This window comes from Babylonia areolata, chromosome 29, assembly GCF_041734735.1.
Source record: "Babylonia areolata isolate BAREFJ2019XMU chromosome 29, ASM4173473v1, whole genome shotgun sequence".
NCBI classification, from domain to species: domain Eukaryota; kingdom Metazoa; phylum Mollusca; class Gastropoda; order Neogastropoda; family Buccinidae; genus Babylonia; species Babylonia areolata.
In genome coordinates, this window is record NC_134904.1 from 5,805,025 (window position 1) to 5,827,524 (window position 22,500).

At 45.2% G+C, this 22,500-nt stretch overlaps 1 protein-coding gene across 1 annotated transcript in view; it reads right to left on the minus strand.

Moving 5' to 3' along the window:
- LOC143302168 (uncharacterized) overlaps window positions 1-22,500 on the minus strand; it is a 122,860-nt gene that overhangs the window by 23,960 nt on the left and 76,400 nt on the right. Inside the window, exons 3-5 of the mRNA XM_076616707.1 lie at window positions 17,889-17,996; window positions 14,422-14,518; window positions 6,970-7,789 (exon numbers count right to left, since the gene is read on the minus strand). Coding sequence (XP_076472822.1) covers window positions 6,970-7,789; window positions 14,422-14,518; window positions 17,889-17,996 — 1,025 coding nt within the window. The remainder of the gene's footprint in view (window positions 1-6,969; window positions 7,790-14,421; window positions 14,519-17,888; window positions 17,997-22,500) is intronic.

The window sequence follows — 22,500 nt, forward strand, 5'->3', positions numbered from 1 at the left end:
TCCAGCTTTAACAGGCCATTCACTGGAGAACATTTTCAGACTAGCGCCCAACAAACAGGTACTTTTATTCCTCTTGGAATCAAATGATATGTCATCAGACTAATTTCTGTTATAAAACTTGATTTTAAGTACTTGCGCGCGCGCGTGTACGTGTGTGTGTGTGTGTGTGTGTGTGTGTGTGTGTGTGTGTGTGTGTGTGTGTGTGTGCTCGCATTTGTGATTTTCAATCATCATCTAAATTATGTGCCTATTGTATTGTATTGTATTGTGTATTGTATTGTATTGTATTGTATTGTATCGTTTTAGCCGACATAACTAACATGTGGGCTGACCGGCACAAACAAGTATGCGTTTGACAAAATTAATGTTTGAAAAAGACCAAAGAAGAACCGCCCTCGTATACTGAAGAAAACAGTATGAAAGAATGACGAACTAAAGAAAGGAATGAACGTGCCGACATAAACACGTACCGCTTTTAAAACCAGAAAGACGGTTCAAAATCCCCATGCTTGGCCAATCAAGCACACAAAAAAAAAACAAAACCAAAACCAACAAACAAACAAACAAAACAACAACAACAAAAAACCCAACCCAAAACAAACAAAAAAAACCCCACAAGAACACGCACCAAAAATCCCCAACCACGACAACAAAAACCGCAACCTGATCCATAAGAAAACAATATCAAAACGAAATAGCAATGGAAACACACACACACACACGCATATATATATATATATATATATATATATATATATATATATATATAGATTGATAGATAGATAGATAGATAGATAGATATAGCACTCTCCCCATGCCCAACGAACCCACAACAGAACAATTGGGGGAAAAAAACAATTAACCGCAACAAAACGAAAGACAACACAAACGCGACCTACAACCCGTGCAATCACGTCACAACTTGGGAGTGTGGCGGGGGGAAAAGGTGTGTACACGTCACCACATGACGGCAGAAGTGCGCTATTGACGTCACAACGCAAGGGCATGCATAAAAAAAAGGAATTAAAAAAAAAGAGAGAGAGAAAAAAAAAGGAAAAAAAAGAAAAAGATCCGAAAAAACCAAACCAACAAAAAAAAAAAACGTCACCCAAGTGGTTAAGGGAATGCGCTTACGAAAACAAAAAGTGTCGAGAGGAACCACCATCCATGCAGGGTTAGTATCTCCAAACCGGTGGCTCTCTGCAGAATTAGACAACACACACGGGAATTAGCATGCATGGGGTTAAACAGAGAGACAGAGTGAGAGAGAGAGAGACAGCCTGAGAGAGAGAGAGAGAGAAAGGAAGGGAGCGAGAGAAAGAACGAGAGAGAGAGAGAGAGAGAGAGAGAGAGAGAGAGAGAGAGAGAGAGAAAATGAATAAATGAATAAGTCAAGAAACTAATCAATAAATCAATCAATAAGTAAATAAATAAGAAATAAATATATAGATAACGTAAAACACACACACACACAGCACACTCACAGACAACGCACGCGCGCGTGCGCACACACAGCATACATGAATGGAATGTATAAAAAGTTAACGAACACATACTCAAAGACACGCACGCACGTACGTACGCATGTACACATGCAATTAGTCCAAGAAAAAGCGAGAAAATAAGTGTTAAAATGAAAACAACAGTTACAACAAACAGCAAGGGTGGAGGTGATTTTTTTTTTTCATATGAGTTGGAATGGACGGTCACATGAGAGAGAGAAAGAAAGAGAGAGAGAGAGGGACACACACACACACACACACACACACACACGACACACACAGCCAAGACAAACAAGTCACACCTACACAGTTTTCATACAAAAACAAAAAAAACAAAAAAAAACAAAAACACCTTTCTCCCAAATGGAATGGTGACTCAATGACTGACTCCACGACGCATTTGACCACACTTAAGATTCCAGACTTTCAGCAGAAGTGGACGCCAGCAAAAGCAACTCTCAAGACCCCACACTGTTGGTCTAACAATTAGGCACCACCGCTCTCTCTCTCCCGCCTCTCTCAATCGAGACCCCCCACCCCCACCCCCACACCCTCACCCACCCCTCCCTCCTAAACCTAAACTGGGTGGTCAAACTTTCTTCGTGAATCATAGCAAAAATACTGGGGGGGACTCTGGTGACGTCAGAACTTCAGATTGGGGGAATGAAAGATGAAGAGGTGGAGAGGAGGTTGGGGGTGGGGTGGGGACGGGGGGGTGGGGGCATTGATGTATATGTGAGAATAGAGAGGGGGAAGTGAGGGAGACAGAGACACAGAAAGAGAGAGAGTGACAAACGGACAGAAATACAAACAGACAAAGACAAGAGAGACCGAACAACAGACAGACAGACAAAACACACAGCCAAGACAAACAGACCACACACACACACACACACACACACACACACACACACACACACACACACACGTAACATCACCGAACCTTTCTCGCAAATGGAAAGGAGTGGTGACGGGCTGGCTGACTGACTGACTACCTCCACGACGCATTAGACCAGACTTAAGAATTCCAGACCTTCAGCAGAACGGACGCCCACCAACATGAGTCTCAAGACCCAACACTGTTGGTCCAACAATGAGACATCACCACTCTCTCTCTCTCCCGCCTCTCTCAATCGACCCCCCCCCCCCAACCCCCTCCAAACCTGAAGGGGTAGTCAAACTTTCTTTGTGAATCATAGTAAAACTATTGGGGGGGGGGGGGGGGGAGAGAGAGAGAGACGTCAGGATTTCAGCGTGAGGTGAAGGAATGAAAAGGAGGGGTGGTGGGGGCGGGCCACTAAGAGTATGTGTGGGGACAGAGAGGGGGAAGCGGGAGAACAAATGAACAAATGTTTTATTGAGGGTAAACTGGATAAGCTGGAAGCTTCTTTACACCATGCCCTCCCTCACACACAAACACACACACCCACTCACACGCACAAAAGATGAAAAAGGAAAAAAAAAGAAAAGAAAAAAAAGAAAAGAAAATCGGTACGGACACTCGGTGTAGACAGTAACAACAACAACAACTACAACAACAAGAATTAATCACGAAACATAAAAAATAGCATGGAATATAACTCAGTCACACACACACACACACGCGCGCGCGCGCACGCACGCGCTTACGCATGCATGTATACACGGACTGATATACACTAATCTTCTGAGCTCCTTTCCCTGTTCACATTGTCAGAGAGCGAGAGAGAGAGAGAGAGAGAGAGAGAGAGAGAGAGAGAGACAGACAGACAGACAGACAGACAGAGACACTGAGAGAGAGACTGAGAGAGAGAGAAGAGACAGACAGACAGACCTACCAACAAACAACACAAGACGCACAGCCAACACAAGCAGACCACACACACACACACACACACACACACTTTTCCGAACTGAACCTTTCTCCCAAATGGAAAAAGGAGCGGTGACTGACTCCACGAACGCATTTGACCAGACTTTTAATTAAGATTCCAGACCTTCAGCAAAGTGGGAGCCACCAATTAACATGACTCTCAAGACCCACACTGTTACGTCCAACGTTTAGGCACCACCGCTGTCCCAGTCCCGCCTCTCGAGCCCAGTCCCCTCAAACCCAAACAGTAGTAATACAACTTTCTGCGTGAATCATAGCAAAACGTTGGGGAAAAGACATCAATCCTTTAGCTTGAATGAATGAAAGAATAGGAGTAGTGATGGTAGAGGGGAGAGTGGGGGGAGGGAGGGGGGGGCACAGGGAAGTATATGGGGGTGGGAGGAGGAGGAGCGCGCGAGAGGAGAGAGGAGGGAGGAGGGAAGGGGTGTAGGGTGGCGGTAGGGGATGAGCGGTGGGTGGGAGTAGGATTGAGAGAGGTTAAGGAGGTGGGGGTGGGGTGGGGGTGAGGCTGAGGAAGGACGTGCGTCATCAGACAGTCGGCAGTCTTGTATGGCAATGACTCCCTCCTCCATATCCCACCCCTTCCACCCGGCATTTCATTTAGGATATGACAAATGACCGACAGTTCCACCGTATAAAACCTGGGATTTGTTTTTGGCAAACCACAGTTAATTCGCAAATGTCACAGTTGTGATTTTTTTTTTCTAGAGTATTGTTCGTAAAGATAGCACAACGTTATATATATGTATGTATGTATGTATGTTTTGTTTTGCATATGTGACATAAGAAACCCCGCAAAAATGTACTGTAGTTTGCAGTATTGTATTGTGTCGTAATCATAGTTAATAGCAGTTATTGAACTGCATGGCACAGTACAGTGTCAGATTGTTATATCTGGACGTACAAAACACATACCACTTTCCCGTCAAAACTACACACATTAATTCGGACTTCTCCTTTCTTTGCTGCAATACACAGTTCGTTTCGCCCTTTATACAACGACTGCTGATTCTTCAATGCTGACAGTTCCTCGAATAAAAACAACAACAACAAAAAACAACAACAGACACAGACACGCAAAAAAACAAACAAACAAACAAAAAACCCCACAAAAAACAAAAACAAAACAACAACAACAGTGCCCTTTCTCCTATCTTGGTCCAGCAGTGTGGAACAAATTGCCTTTCTCAAACGATCAGGTGGATTCCCCAGTTTATTTTAAACAGCCTCTCAAAACACACCTCTTCCATTCTGTCTATCACCTCGTTGTGTGATGTACTTCTTTAACTTTTGCTGGCTGTGTGCGTTCGTGTGCGGGTGCTTTTTCTTTTCGTTTTTTTTTTTTACTCACTTGTGTAAACAAAGTGAGTCTATGTTTTAACCCGGTGTTCGGTTGTCTGTGTGTGTGTGTGTGTGTGTGTGTCCGTGGTAAACTTTAACATTGACATTTTCTCTGCAAATACTTTGTCAGTTGACACCAAATTAGGCATAAAAATAGAAAAAATTCAGTTCTTTCCGGTCATCTTGTTTAAAACAATATTGCACCTCTGGGATGGGCACAAAAAAAATAACAAAAGAAGCCTAATTATATGCAAACTGCATTTACTGTTATATTTATATTTTTTGTATTCTCTAAACTTGTCACTTTGATCTGATATTCTGACCCAACAACAAGAGCAGTCATTATTATCATTTTTTGTTCAAACAGAAACTTCTTTTGCTAAGCATGGAAGTTTTATTTATTTTTTGCAAACGTTTTGGTGCAGATAGTAAAAAAAAAAAAGGGAAATTACTCTGTAATTAATGCTAGGGGACTTAATTTGCTTTAAACTGATCTTTCTCATCTTAAACATTACATTTTGAAATTATACTCAATACATAAAAAGCTTGGATTTTTTTAAAAAGTGTATCACAAGTGAGTCTTGAAGGCCTTGCCTCTCTTGTCTTTCTTTTTCCCCCCCACGTGCACATGCTTGTTCGTGCAAGGTGTATTTGATGCTCCCTGTCTAGGAAGTGTGAGCATCAGTTGTCATCATCATCATTCTTCTTCTTATACTTATCATTATTGATATCACAATTAATATTATTACTAATATTCTTCTTCTTATCATTCACGAGTGAACGTTTTAATCCTCCCCACCCCACCCTCCAACCCCCACCACCGAAACGTATTTTTCATTGCCAAGGATTTCTTTCCCCACTTGTTTAGTACAAGCGGGCTATGAACCAGTCAACTCTTGCCCTCCACTAATAGGCAGCATTCTGTTTAATTAAAAAGTGAAGTGTTCAAATAATCAAACAAATATGAATACTGTCAAAAGTACACTTTGACAACAATTAAGAAGAAAATCACACACATAAAGCACACAAAAACACCAACATTACCACATAATGATCTTGAGTGTGTGTGTGTGTGTGTGTGTGTGTGTGTGTGTGCGCGCGCGCGGGCGTATCAATGCACGTGCATCATGCTCCTGCATGTGTGGACACACACGCGTGTACGAAAATAACGATAACAACAGCAACATCCACAACCAAACTTAACCACAAAACAAAACGCAACACCTGCCACGCAGTTACACTCAGTTAGTACGTTTCGCCAAAACACGTCGCCAGAAAGCCAAAGGTTGCGTGGACACACACACACACAGTATGTGTCGCTATGTACGTCACACCTGTATACCCACAGTCTTTCAGGTAGACTGCGCCCTTGGTAGGAAATGAATAATTGTCTTTTACTTTGTTACAAGCCGGATCAGCCGTCTGGCTAGTCAGAGCTAGTTACGGGTGTGTAACAGACGCTTTTGGTTCTCGTCACAGAACAATCAAACAACAGCAATGTTTTATCGCGATGTATGGATCAAAAAGAAAACGTGTAAAAAAAATGTTCAGTAAATTAATACAAAGAATAACGGTTCCCACTGAGTCTTTTTCTTCCTTTCTCTCGCCCCCCTCCCCCCTCCCATCTCTCTCTTTCCCCCCTCTTAGTGTCGGTTTCGATCCCTTCTGGAAATAATCGAATCAAATCAAGCTCACTTCCCTCGCCCTTCCCGTCTCTGTACTTCTCTGACAATATTCACATTCGCGAGTGTATGTGTGTTTATATGTATGTATGTATGCATGTATGCACTGGGCTTAATGTGTGCGTGTATAGTTTCAAACAGTTTGAAAGTTACGTTTTGGTGTGCATAATATGTAACTTTGATGTCCTGCATACAAAAACCACATGTTTTGTAAAGCACCTCATGCAGGTTTCTGCATTGTGTGCTACTACGTGAATATCCAGTATCATCATCATTTATTATTCGTATGCCCTCCCTCCCCACCCCCACCCTCATTCCACCCTGCCCACTCTCTTTCTCAAATGCATCCTCTCCCCACCTCTTTTTTGTTGTTCTATATTTCGAAGACAAAAACGTTTGATTAAAGGTTCTCTCTCTCTCTGTGTGTGTGTGTGTGTGTGTGTGTGTGTGTGTGTGTGTGCAAACCCCAAATCACCCATCTCACTCTCTCCAACCCTTCCTCCCTTCCCAACCCTCCCTCAACACCGCCCTTACTCCACCCCTACCCAACCCCTCCCAAACATCATCTCACCTGGCCATGAACAACTTCCGCTTGGCAGAGGAACCGGAAGTGGACGAGGTCGAGGTCGCCGCTGGGGACTGAGGCCTGGGGATGCCCGAGGCCCCGCGGCTGAGTGGGCGGGGCAGGGTTCGGTTCCCGCTAGCACCACCACCACCACCACCACCGCCAGGTCCAACAGCAGCACGTGACCCAGGACTGGGCGCTGGCGAGGGGGACTTGCATCGTTGCACAGCCTGGTGCTGAGGCAGCGACTGGGACCTCTGCGGCTGAGACTTCTGCTGCTGCAGCTGCTGGTGACTGCTGCTGCTGCTGCTACTGCTCTCCTGGAAGGACTGCCTGAGCGCCGGGGAGGAGGGCCGGCTGGTGGACTGGCTGCTGGAGGTGGAGTACCTGCCCACGGAGGACTCCCGGGACTCCCTGGGGGTAGGGGTCACGGCCGGGGAGGGGGAGGGGGAGGGCAGGCGCCTGACGCCGTTGGGACCCGGGCTGGCGCTTCGCCGGAGGGGGCTTCCCGCTTTGGCGAAAGCAGCAGCGTGGTGGGCTGGGGTAGTAGTAACAGGACTGGCGCTGCGAGCAGGACTGGGCCCTTTGCTGAAGGTGCCAGAGGAGGAGAAGGAGGAGCCCTTGAAGGAGGAGAGGGGTACGGACGCGGAGGACATGCGTCGCGGAGAGGTCGGGGGCTGGCTGGGGGGGTTGTGATGGGGGGAGGCGGAGGAGGAGGGGGTGGGGGAGGAGGTGGTGCGGGTGGCGATGAGGGCGGAGGTGGAGGCGCGGCGCAGGATCTGGTGCTTGGGGCCTGGGCTGACGGCGGTGGACCCGCTGCGGTGACCTGGAAACCAGGAATCGTTATAAGTAAAATAATATATATTCATACATACATACATACATATATATATATATATATATATATATATATATATAGAGAGAGAGAGAGAGAGAGAGAGAGAGAGAGAGAGAGAACTCAGAACTCCAAGGCCCCACATTGTTTTAATGATTTCCACCACTCTGCCTTTTGCTCTGCCAGCAAATTCTTCTAATGCAATATCAAATGACAGTTATATATATATATATATATTTTTTTTTTTTTCTGCTAAAAAATTGTTAACTTCAGGAAAGAACTGGATTCACAGTCAGTTGTGTCACATCCCTTGGGAAAAAAAGAATTTCAGGGTGTTCCTTTTGTTGTTTTTACATCTGTTTCAAAGACAGATGTACTTAGGGTGTTGAAAAAAATCTGCTCCAAAAACATGTGACCTGGACCTCCTTCCCACACCACTACTGTATGAATGTTTGGATGTTGTGTTGCCTGCACAAAAAAGGTTCTTTGATTTCTGGTGTCGTCCCTAATGTATACAAGACTGCACTTGTTAAGCCCCTGCTAAAGAAAGCCACTCTGGATCAAAATGACCTCAAAAGTTTTCGCCCTGTATCCAACCTTGCTTTTGTGTCCAAAATTATTGAAAAACATTGTTCTCTCCCAACTTTCAGACCATTTAGCATTAAACAACCTGTTCTCTTCTTTTCAGTCAGCGTACAGATCTGCCCATAGCAACTAAATGCTTTGTTGAAAGTAGTTAATGACCTCGTGTCAATACAAGAACCTATGGTGAACGTTCTTTCTTCTTTGCTGCTCCTCACATCTGGAACAACCTTCCTCATCATATCCGTGCATCTGATTCTATTTCTGCTTTTCGCTCATAACTAAAATCTCATCTTTTTAAAATCTGTCTATAAGCACTCTCGGCTTCCTTGTTCTCCAACACCACCCACGTCAGCTCACTTTGGATTATGAAGAGTGGGAAAGGGAGAATGTCTGTCTGTGTGTGTGAGGGGGGGGGGGTGTGTCAGAAAGAGTGGTCATGAATGTTTTATGTAACTTTCATGTACAGCGCCCTGAGCTCTTAGAGAGAAACGGCGCTATATAAATGTACATTATAATATATATATATATATATATATATATATATATATATATATATATAGAGAGAGAGAGAGAGAGAGAGAGAGATGTATAATTTCATTCAACTTCTTGGAAATCGCTACTTCGTGAGAAAGTTGACATTTTTGCTCTAAATTCTGTGCAATTTACTTACTATTGTTTGTGTTTGATGGTGTATTATACATTGACATGTGTTCGTAATGAGATGGTTATATCACACACTATTTCCACAAACCCATTCTTGTGGGGCCTCTTGGGGCAAGGAGGATATACAGCACCATCACTGGTGGCAAAAACCAACATTGAAAACATAAACAGCGATTAAAACACGCGAAACTTTCTGGCACACACACACACACACACACACAATTACACACACCTCCTCTTTATTTCTCATGTCCCCCCCACACCTCCCTCCCTACACATTCTATTGTTTTTCCCTTATATAAGTAATATCATTAAGTGTGGAAAGACGTAAACTGCATACCGCTATACACACATAACTTTGACCGGTCAAGCAAACTATTGGCGCATTCGTTACATAATGACAATTCGACGTGACAAGACACACACAACCTGACACAACACGGCACCCACCTCGCACAACCATCCCTGTCAAACACAGAGAGGGCACGGGCACAGTTGTATTTTCTGATGTTTAAAGCGCGTTCGTCACACACACACACACACACAGCTCTTGAAACCGAAAACCCTATCTAGTATGAATCGACGGCGGGGATTATTCTGTTTAATTAATCAATTATGTTGAGTGAAAACCAAAAGCAATAAGGTCGATGGAAACATTTAACTCTACATAAAATCTGACAAACTTCTTGCTTTCTTCTTCTTCTTATATTCTTCTTCTTTTTTCCTGAACCTTTTTCAGATTTTTGTTTCAATTTTTTTCCCTTTGCACTATACCATACGCGAGCACTTTCGCCTGGGTCAAAAGTCAGCAAAGTAATTGTCCTAGCCAAAGGACCAAGGCGTATATATATATATATATATATATATATATATATTTTTTTTTTTTTTTAATCTACTGTGGTTTCCAGCTTTTGCGACTTTGATGTCTCTCACTAAACGGTTCACTAAAAACAAACAAACAAAAAACCAAACGAACTATTAAACAACCGGTGCTTGTCAACTATGAGCTGAACACATGTATAGTCACAACGAGAACTAAATCAACCGCGCACTGGACACATCTCTGAAGTGATCTGATGTGCTCAACGAATAGGCATATGGATCAAGAGACAGTTCTCTCGAGGTGGCTTGGTGGCAGCGGAGGCAATGGTGGAGGTGGTGAATGTGGTGGCTGGAGGTGAAGATGAGTCATCGCTGCTTGCTACCTGCTGATTGGCCGAGGCCGTTGATCATGCAAGGATCAGCACCGTAAGCTGTCCACGCTGTCAGAGGTTCCAGAGTTCGATTCTCGGATTGGGCGCAAGTGATGGGTTACAGGTGGAGACTTTTTTTTTCCCCCCTGATCTCCCAGGTCAACACAATATATGCAGATTTGCTTGTGCCTGAACCCCTCTCTGCTGTGTGTGTACACGGACGCAGAAGATCTAATACGTACGTTCGTTAAATTTCTTAGCATTTATGTAAGCGTTCGGAGGGTTATGGAAACAAGAGCATACCCAAAATACACCCCTACCCCCGAAAACGGACTATGACTACCTAAATTGTGGGGTTACAAAAAAAAAAGAAAAAAAAAGAAAAAAAAAAGCCACACACGTAAAAGAGAGCAGGACAGAAGACTGAATGAATGACAGAAAAGACGAGCGCTGAAAGGTGCTGACCGAGGGGTAGGCGCTATCATTTTTATGAGTATCCATATTTCCCCCTCGCAAAAGAGATTCATAAGATAATAAAAAGGACCCATCCTGCAATCCCATAAATACCCAAGAAATGGAGCAGAAGATGTTTGATGGCAGATGGGCTCCAACCCTAAGCTGCCTCATTCACAACGTCGGGGAGGTGTGTGTGTGTGTGTGTGTGTGTGTGTGTGTGTGTGTGTGTGTGTGTGTGTGTGTGTGTGTGTGCGTGCGTGCGGAGGGGTTGGGGTCGTGTTGGGGGTGGTTTGGAGAAACAGTCTTGACTTCCAAACGCCAGTGGGAGCAAGAGTGTGGATAACCAGAGCGGGGAACAAGAGACGATGATAATCCACACACACACGCAAACACACAGACGCACACACACACACACAAACCAGACTTGTTGTACACAGACCTACACAGCTCCATTGTTCTCCTGTGCTGTGTGTGACTGATCCGATTACTGGCCCATAGGTTATTGATCCTACGTCTATCGATCTTGGGATTCTGTACATTCCCAGTGATTATATCAGATCGAAGAGCAGGGGGTAGGGGGTTGTGGGGTTGATGGGAGGGTGGAGTAGGGAGTAATAGGGGCTGCAAGGAGAGAGAAGAGAGGAGAGGCAGTTGGGGTGGGGGTAGGGGGGGGGGGGGTGGAAGGGAGGGGAGAGGAGGAAGGAGGACAAGGAGAGAAACGAAAGAGAGTGTGTGGGGATGATGATGATGATGAAGAAGAAGAAGAGAACAAAGATGATGGATGAAGAAAGGATGGTAAAAAGGGGGAAGAAGCAGCAAGAAAAGAAAGGGCGTACGTTTGAATGACAGAGGATGAAAAGAAAGGACAGAGAGAGAGAGAGAGAGAGAGAGAGAGAGAGAGAGAGAACAAGAACAAACAAAATTTTATTCCATAGGCCTCCGGCCCCTAGAAACAAAAAGAACAATGTAGAATGCCTATTAAGGAAAAACGAAAACATGAAACAAGCCATGCATGCAAGAAAGTGGAATTTCCTAAACCTACAGATTTTCATTCAGTTATTTTCACAACTGACAGCCAGTACAGAGGGCATTACTCATCTATATTACCTACGAAATTGTTTCGAATTTTCAATGCATAAAAGATATAAATTCCTAGGTTCCTAGTTTTAAGCATGCTGTCACATTTTAGCAATTGTGGTAGAGATTGTATGCTACAATAGTCCAGGTATTTATCTCTAATTTCGGAATACAAAGGACAAACACAAATTACATGTTCCTCATCCTCCGTGACTGCACATAAGTTGCAAAGTTTATCCTGATTATTGTTGAAAAATGATTTCAAAGTAGCTCCTTTAAGAGGTAATATTCCCAAGCGTAATTTGACAATACAGTCTCTAAAACATTTTATGTTCACAAAATCAAAGTATCTTTCATTTTCAAAGGTAACTTTAAATGTTCTATAGTAATTATACATATTTTTCTGCATTACGGAGCTTTCCCATTCTTGTACGTAAATATCTGTTTGACGTTGTTTAAGCAAAGAAATAAAAGATTTTTCGCACCCAACCCCTTGTTGCAGCCAGACGTATCCAAACCCTAGGCTAAAGAGAGAGAGAGAGAGAGAGAGAGAGGGGGGGGGGGGGGGGGGAAGGGGGAGGAAGACGGTGGTTAAAAAAGGACTTGAGATAGAAACACACACACACACACACTATGTATACACACACACAAACGCGCACACCCACACACATACACACTACACACACATAATACCCCCACCCCACCCCCAATACACAAAGAGTGGTATAAGTGGCAAGTGACGATTGATTGCGGCAGAAGGCGGATCACGCCAAGACAGGCACGGCTGAGGAGAAGAGGATCAGGCGGAAATAAATGATCTTAGGGGACAGAGATCGATAGACTACACTGCACCGATTCCTTCCAGACCTGGACATACATACACTCTGATACTACAGGGTCCCATGGAGATATATACATATGAATTACTGGCCGACGAATTCCTAGATCGGAAAGTGGCAAGGTCCCTACACTTGGTTCCCTTAGCTTGATTATGAACCAGTATCATTTTCTGTTTCCAATATTATCAACACAAATATATTTTCCTTCTTTCACACACACCGTTCGGTATAATTCTGTTTTCAATATTATCAACATGAATACATTTCCCTTCTTTCACACAGTCTAGTCCGGTATAATTCTATTTTCAATATTATCAACATGAATAACATATTTCCCTTCTTTCACACAGTCCGGTATAATCATGTTTTTGATAGTATCAATTGAATATACAGTGTCAAGATATCAAAAGATCAAGCCTTCATCTGAATGTCCCACATCGCAAAAGAATATCTGCTGCCCTGGCTGAGAGATTGAAAGAACAATATTAGATCTAGGCCTTCTTCTTCTTCTGCGTTCACTCGTATGCACACGAGTGGGCTTTTACGTGTATGACCGTTTTTTACCCCGCCATGTAGGCAGCCATACTCCGTTTTCGGGGGTGATCTAGGCCTTCAATTCTTCCAAAATTCTGGATCAAGGAAAAAATGTCCAGAAATCATTTCGTTTCAACCTGTCCGAGAAACAAACCAAAACTCACCCAAGGCATAAAATCCACCAAATCAGCCAACAACACCAACAATACCTAAAATCTGTAAGCAGCTTTCAGTGTTATTGTCGCGGTTTTGGAGAACCGGGAAAAGAAGAAGAAGAAGAAAAAAAAATCAGTTCATAATCTTTATCGGAGTGCGCCTCTGCCGACTCTTGTCGTCTGCCAGGGACAGAAGAGTGGGCTAGAGTTAACGCCCTTGGGCTTAACACCCTTGCTGATCCCACTTCTAAAATCGATGCTGGTAAATTCAGAATGGAAAGGTAGTTAAGTAGTAAGTCCATGAATACTGACACCCGGATCTGCAACTGTCGAGAACCATATACGCTACACTAGGATGTGTGTGTGTGTGTGTGTGTGTGTGTGTGTGTGTGCGCTCTCTCTCTCTCTCTCTCTCTCTCTCACACACACACACACGATTATGTGCTTTGTGTATGTGGACGTAATCATTTCCCCAAAGCAATATCGACAGAGAGGAGAAACAGAAAGAGAATACGCTACATTAACAATAGCAACAACACGGAGGAATCCAATCGATATCATAACATAGAAAGAGAGAGGGAGCGAGAGAGAGAAAGAGCGAGATGGTTATTCACGAAAAGGCCTGGCCTCTTATGATCGAAGGGGTATGTGAACAATGTATTGTTGCAAACATCACATAACACCACATGTCAACATATCTATGATACACTGTCAAATCTAAATTGCACTTTCAGATAGCACAATCAACATTCTCAAGAGGTACAATTTCTCAGAATTTGAAAGCTTTGTGTGTTTTTTGTTTGTTTGTTTGGGTTTTTTTTTAATAAAAAGAAAACAGAGAAAAAAAAGAAAAACAAAAGAAAAACAGGAGAGAGAGAGACAGACAGACAGACAGACAGACAGACGCAGAGAGAGAGAGAGAGAGAGAGAGAGAGAGAGAGAGAGAGAGAGAGAGAGTGAGAGAGAGAGAGATACGGACAAATATGAATACTTTTTTTTTTTTAAGAAAAGAAAAAAATAGGCGAGAGAGAGAGAGTGTGGGGAGATTGTGAGTGAGTGAGAGAGAAGGAGAGAGACAGACACAGAGAGAAGAAAGAGAGACAGAGACAGAGCATTCTCACCTCTGAAGTGACAGCGGCAGGGGTCGTGTTTGTTGAGATAGTTCTCCAGCGTGTCCCACCCCCCTCCCACCCTCACCATCACGTGGTTCCTCAGCACCTGCCGGACATACGTCACCAACACACGTCATCAGCCACGCTGACGTCACAAGCAGCAACACCCGAAACGAAACGAAACGAACGAAACGAAAAAAAACAACAACAAAACACACACACACACACACACACACACACACAAGCACGACATTCAGCAATAACAAAGTACAAGAATTTCTATTTAAAAACAAGCAAACAAAAAAACCCCACGATCTTGCTGTTGAAGTACAATGGACCACAACACCAGCCTCAAGCAGTCTTTGAGCAACAGTTATTGCACATGTTTGTGACGTTCGCTTGTGAATGATGATGATGATGATATGGATACTTATCTAGCGCCTATAATCCTCGGTCGGAGACCAAGCTCTAAGCGCTTTACATACACGGAGCCATTTTGCACAACAGGCTGCCTACCTGGGTAGAGTTTGACAGACAGCTGCCACTGGGCGCTCATCATTCGTTTCCTGTGTCATTCAATCAGTTTTCAGTCACGCAAGCATACACATTCATACAGGCATGTAACTTAATATCAACTGGATATTTCTTCGTCTCGTTAAAATTTCTTTGAACTACAGATTTGCCACAAAACGGTTAAGAATAACTTCATATTTTTTTTCCTGCGTGCAGTTTTATTTGTCTTTTCCTATCAAAGTGGATTTTTCTACATAATTTTGCCAGGAACAACCCTTTTGTTGCCGTGGGTTCTTTTTACGTGCGCTAAGTGCATGCTGCTCACGGGACCTAGGTTTATCATCTCATCCGAATGACTAACGTCCAGACCACCACTCAAGGTCTAGTGGAGGGGGGCAGAGAAAATATCGGCGGCTGAACCGTGATTCGAACCAGTGCGCTCAAATTCTCTCGTTTTTTCTAGGCGGACGCGTTACCTCTAGGCCATCACTCCACATTACTTTAATTAAGGGAAACGCTCTTGAAAGTAGGGCTGAACAGCGGTGACAAGCTCCCACTAGTGGCATGGGGATCAAAGAGGTTCACCGCAATACAATTTATGATTACACAACTTCTATCTATCACACACTCTCCTCCCAGTTGTGAAAGGTTACCCTGACTCACTTCTGTTTGTTGGGAAATTCATTTATATATTTATTTTATTATTATTATTATTATTATTATAAATTTTATTTTTATTTTAATTTTTTTTAAATGTTATTTTTTACTTTATTTATTCTATTTTATTTTTATTATTTTATATCTTATTTGATTGATTGATTGATTTTTTTTCCCCTCAAAGCCTGACTAAGCGCGTTGGGTTACGCTGCTGGTCAGGCATCTGCTTGGCAGATGTGGTGTAGCGTATATGGATTTGACCGAACGCAGTGACGCCTCCTTGAGCTACTGATACTGATACCGATATTGATACTGATATCACACACACTCCTCCGGAATAACAGTAAAAATCATGTACGTTTCTCAAGGTGAGATGATAAGAATACAAAGGAAAATAACAGAATCAATTCACACGCACACACGCACGCACACACACACACACACACACACGCACGCACGCACGCACACACACACACACACACACACACGCACGCACGCACACACACACACGCACACACACACACACACACAGGGAGAGGGAGGGAGGGAGGGGGTGGGTGTGGGTGGGTGGGTGGTGAACACATTCGCACTCACACGCAAAGACGAAAACCACAAGGAAACACGCCGCAGTTACAGAAACAAGCCAACAAGTCCGGAGAAAGAAAGAAAGAAAGAAAGAAAGAAAGAAAAAAAAAAAGAGTTTGCGTTAGCATTGGTAATACAGTTGACAAAGAAAAAAAAAAAGGTCAAATTTTCCATAGCCTTTTATGGCAAGCAGCGATCAGGCAAGACTTGGGGAAAAAGAAGGGAGTATGTCTATGTTCCTCCAGGTCTATGTTCCCTCAAACACGTTTTTGGTACATCTATGTTCCCCCAGGTCTAAGTTCCAACAGGGCTGGAGGTGGGGTTGGGGGGGGGGGGGGATCAGCTGGCTCGCTTTTGACGCCCACACACACACACACACACACACACACACAGAGAGAAAGAGAGAGAGGGGGGGGGGGGGGGGGGGTGAACACATTCGCACTCACACGCAAAGACGAATACCACAGGGAAAAAACAGCTGGCTCGCTTTTGACCAAAGAAGATTTGTCGACGCCTTATGCTGCTTCAGCGAAAAGTGTAGAGGAGTAAGTATGTATATATCAGTACAATTATGTATTACCATACAATGCAACAATACAACACAATAGGATACGCCAGCATACGATGTACATAATGCAACACAATGCAATGGAATGTACAGCAATACAGCACACTATTACAACACAACGCAACACGACTCAATGCAACACAGCATAAACACAGCACAACACAATGCGATACAACACAGCAAGACACAATACAAAACAACACAACAACCCCCGGCCCCCCCACCTACCCCACCCCCCGGACAAAAATTCAAGACAACCCAATCCAACGTGGCACAACAACGCAACTCAATACAACGTAACACGACACGACAAAACACAATACACCACAACAAACCTAAACACCAAACCTGAAAAAAAAAACAAAAAAAAAAACAAAACACAACACAACACAGCAAAATACAACATACAACACCAAGCGGCAACGCAACGGAAACAACACAGCGCAACACAACGCTACACAGCAAACCGTAACACAGTACAGCTCATGCACACGCACAGCACAACGAAACGCAACGCGACACAGCACAACACAGCACAACAAAACACAGCACAACGTGACAAGGCACAACACAACAGAACACAGCACAACGTGACAAGGCACAACACAGCACAACGAAACACAGCACAACGTGACAAGGCACAACACAGCACAACAGAACACAGCACAACGTGACAAGGCACAACACAGCACAACAAAACACAGCACAACGTGACAAGGCACAACACAGCACAACGAAACACAGCACAACGTGACAAGGCACAACACAGCACAACAAAACACAGCACAACACAACGAAATGCAACGCGACACAGCACAGCACAAGAAAACACAACACAACATGACAAAGCACAAAACAACGAAACTCAACGCGACACAGCACAGCAGAGCACAACAAAATACAACACAACGTCACAAAGCACAACACAGCACAACAAAACACAGCACAACGTGACAAGGCACAACACAGCACAACAGAACACAGCACAACGTGACAAAGCACAACACAGCACAGCACAACGAAACGCAACGCGACACAGCACAACACAGCACAGCACAACGAAACGCAACGCAACACAGCACAACACAGCACAGCACAGCACCGCACCGCACAACACAACACCACACCACACAGCACACAGCACCACACTCACCCTGACAAAAATAAGCGTGCGGGAATCCCCGATCTGGTACTTGCCGTCCCCGACCTTCACCATGGGGAACTGAACAGGGCACGTGCACTCCCCAACCAGCTCCCGTACCTGCCCGCACATTAGTGAATGAATGAATGAATGAATGAATGAATCAATCAATCAATCACCTCAATCAATCAATCAATCGGTTGGTCAGTCAGTAAGTCGGTTTAACCAACCAACAACCCAATCATCCAATGTCATCTCAATCAATCAATCAATCGATCGATCAGTAAACCAACCAATCACCTTAATCAATTAATCAATTGGCGTATCAGTTAGTCAGCCAGTCAACCAACCAAGGAACCACTATTTTATCCAACGTCATCTCAATCGATCAACCAATTAATCATATCAATCAATCAATCGATAGACCAATTAATCAATCCATCCATCAATCAATCAATTGGCTGATCAGTGAGTCGGTTAACCAACAAACCACCAAATCATCCGATGTCACCTCAAGCAATCATTCAATCGATCAATTAATCAATCAGTCAATCAATCAATCGACTGGTCAGTCAGTCAGTGAGTCAGTTAACCAAACAAGCAACCAGCCAAATCATCAAACGTCACATCAATCAACCAACCAACCATACAATTAATCAATCAATCGGCTGATCAGTGGGTCACTTACTACACTCACAACATCACGACTACTTCTATTATTGGTACTACTACTACTACTAGTCCTACTACAACTACTGACACATTTAACCAGTGCTTTCATAATTTCAAAACTCTCAAAGCGATTTGTAGTTATACAGTCAGGCACAAACCTCAGAAATTCACACACACACACACACACACACGTACACGTACACACACACACGCATGCACACACATGCACGCGCTGAACAAACGGATTTGGAGCCATAAAATACACTTGAAAAGGAGTGTGTGTGTGTGTGTGTGTGTGTGTGTGTGTGTGTGTGTGTGTGTGCGTGTGTGTGCGTGTGTGTGTGTGTGTGTGTGTGTTGCTTTTCTCCTCATCTCCCTCCCCCTCTCTCTCCTCCTCTCTTTATATCTCCCTCTATTTCTTCCTCTCTCTCTCTTCACTCTTACCTCACTCCCTCTCTCTCACCCACCCACCCTCTCCCTCCATCTGTATCTCCCTCTCTTTCTCCCCATCTCTCTTCCCCCCCTCTCTCTTCTCCTCTGTTTATATCTCCCTCTGTTTCTTCCTCTCTCTCTCTCTTCACTCTTACCTCACCCCCTCTCTCACTCCCCCTCCTCCCCCTCCCTCCCTCTGTATCTCCCTCTCTTTCTCCCCATCTCTCTTCCCCACCTCTCTCTTCTCCTCTGTTTATATCTTCCTCTGTTTCTTCCTCTCTCTCTCTCTTCACTCTTACCTCACTCCCTCTCTCTCACCCACCCACCCTCTCCCTCCCTCTGTATCTCCCTCTCTTTCTCCCCCTCTCTCTTCTCCTCTGTTTATATCTCCCTCTGTTTCTTCCTCTCTCTCTCCACTCTTACCTCACCCCCTCTCTCACTCACCCTCTCCCTCCCTCTGTATCTCCCTCTCTCCTCATCTCTCTCCCCCCCCTCCTGTCCCCCCCCTCTCTCTCTCTCTTCTCCTCGCTTTATGTCCTTCTCTATTTAACACAGGTGAATGGGGGGGGGGGGGGAGGGGGGGGAGAAGACACAGAGAGAGTGTGTGTGTTGGAGTGATAAGAAACTCTCAAGTCTTCTCTGAAGACCTTGTACTGTCCAGCTCTCTCTCTCTAGAGAGAGAGTGAGTGTGTGTGTGTGTGTGTGTTGGAGTGATAAGAAACTCTAGGGACAGCTGGACAGTACAAGGTCTTCAGAGAAGACTAAGAGTTTCTTTTCACTCCAACACACACACACTCTCTCTGTCTTCTCCTCCCCCCCCCCCCCCCCCCCCCCCTTTCTTTTCCCCCTCTCTTCTCTCCCTCTACCCCCTTTTCCAATATTCACAAAATGTTTCCCCCTCTGAACGGAAAGAGCAGAGTTCACACACACACACACACACACACACACACACACACACACACACACAACAAGGCGTGGACGTTCACTCTGCCACTCACACAGAGGAGTGTGCGGTGCGGGGAAAGAAATGTGGATGTTACCTGCTCCCCCCCCCTCTCCCTCCCCTCTCTCTCTTCTCACACTCCTCTCTCTCTCTCTCTTTTCCATTTTCTCTCTGTGTCTCTCTTCCCGAGATTTCAGCGTTGTGCAACGATAGTTATGACAACACGCCACAAACAACGTGTAACAGTCACACACACACACACGCACACACACACACACACACACACACGCACGCACACACACACACACACACACACAAGAACACAGAGAGAACACACATACACACACACACAAGAACACAGAGAGAGAACACACACACACACACAAACACACACAAGAACACAGAGAGAGAACACACACACACACACACACACACACACACACACACACACAAGAACACAGAGAGAGAACACACACACACACACACAAACACACACAAGAACACAAAGAACACACACACACACACACACACACACACACAAGAACACACAGAGAGAACACACACACACACACACACACACACACACAGAAACAAGAACACACAGAGAGAACAACAACAACAACAACAACAACAACAACAACAACAACAACAACAACAACAACAACAACACACACACACACACACACACACACACAGAGTCGTCTCATATGCCTCTGAAAAAGAAGATGGGGGTTGGGGGTGCTGGCCAGTGGTAGACAAGAGGGAAAGAGATAGGGGAGAACAGAGAGACAGACAGACATAGAAAGATAGAAAAAAAACGAAGACAAATAGACACAAGACCGCGACAGTCAGTGAGACACACACACACACACACACACGCACACACACACACACACGCACCCATACACACACAAACACGCGTTGAAGAAACAGATGACAGTCCACAGATTACAAATAATATGTGATGGAGCGCCCTCAGTTTTATGTGGAGAACCAACCTCTCCCCCAACCTCCCCCCTCCCTCCCCCGTCGCCCCCTCAACCTCCCCCCGCACCCCACTCAGCATTTCTGTTTTCCACCTACCATGTAATCCAGGAGAAACTCGTCCCCCAAATGCAACAGCTCCTCCTCTACCGCCTCCATAACATCCTCCTCCTCCTCCTCCTCCACCATCACATCCTCCTCCTCCACCACCACCTCCTCACCACACCAACCGTCCACCACCACCTCAGCACAATCACCACCACCACTACCACCACTACCACAAACGTTCTCCATCTCCCCCGAAGGTTCCGGAACAACACGACCACGTCCACCACCACCTGCAGGGCGAGCGTGAGGAGCAGGGAGATCCGGAGTCTTGGGCAACGCCCTGGACGATGCCGAGGAGGAGGAGGAGGACGACGGCGCCGCCACCAGTTGCCCTTGGAGCAGGTTGGGCTGTGAGCTGGAGCGGGCTTTGGGCTGGCTGTGCAGCACCAGGTCGGGCTGGTTGCGGGGAGTGGGTTGTCGCCGTCGTGGTGGTTGGGGTAACGACAGTGACGGTTTGGAGGAGGAGGAGGAGGAGGGGGGGGAGGGGGAGAAGGAGGTGGAGGGGGAGGACTTGGCTTCATCAACGTCCGTAGTCCATGTCTTGAGCGTCAGCTTTTGTTGTTGTTGTTGATGTCGTGGTGATGGTGGTTTGTACGCGTTATCACGCGTCGGGTGTAGCGCGTACACCGCAGCCACGTTTCCAACAGGACGTCGCCGAGACGCGAGACCTCCTGATCGTCTGAGAAAAAAACCTCCTCCTCCTCCTCCTCCTCCTGCTGCTCCTCCTCCTCCTCCTCTTCTTCTCCATCCGAATGCCACAGCCGGAGTGGTTCTTCCTTAGACTCCTCCCCGACAAGGACCCGGACACGCGGGTGGGGCAGGGTGTACCGCGGGGTCAGGATCTTCGGTTCATGGAAAGGCGTGTCCGGCCTCGCGCTGTCACGTGACGATGACGATGACGATGATGACGTCAAATTGCTCGAGGAGAACGAGGTGGTGAGACTCAAGGTACGAACGTCGCCCGAGGACTCAACCACCACGACCAGATCGTCGAAGGACACGTGGCACTTCTTTCGCTGCATTTTCCCAGCAAGTGGAGAAGTTCACGTTCACACCACATACAGATAGTTACAGATACACTCGCTCTGCGCGCGCACTTTCACTCACTGAGAACAAGTTCCGCTTTGTGTTGTGTCCTTTGTGTTGAGAAGAATCAAGCTCGTCTTGGATCTGCCGTCAAACGAATCGTCTTCTTTCCATTACTTTTCATTTATCACACACTTTCCAAGATCGAACACACAAACTTCAGTTGAGCGAACTGTTGAAATCCATGTCTCACAAAAAAACAACAACACCTCAGATGAAAACTCCAAGCTCGAACAAACAAACTTCAGTTGAGCGAACTGTTGAAATCCATGTCTCACAAAACCCCCCACCTCAGATGAAAACTCCAAGCTCGAACACACAAACTTCAGTTGAGCGAACTGTTGAAATCCATGTCTCACCAAAAAAGCACCTCAGACGAAAAACAGTTTGTACACCGAT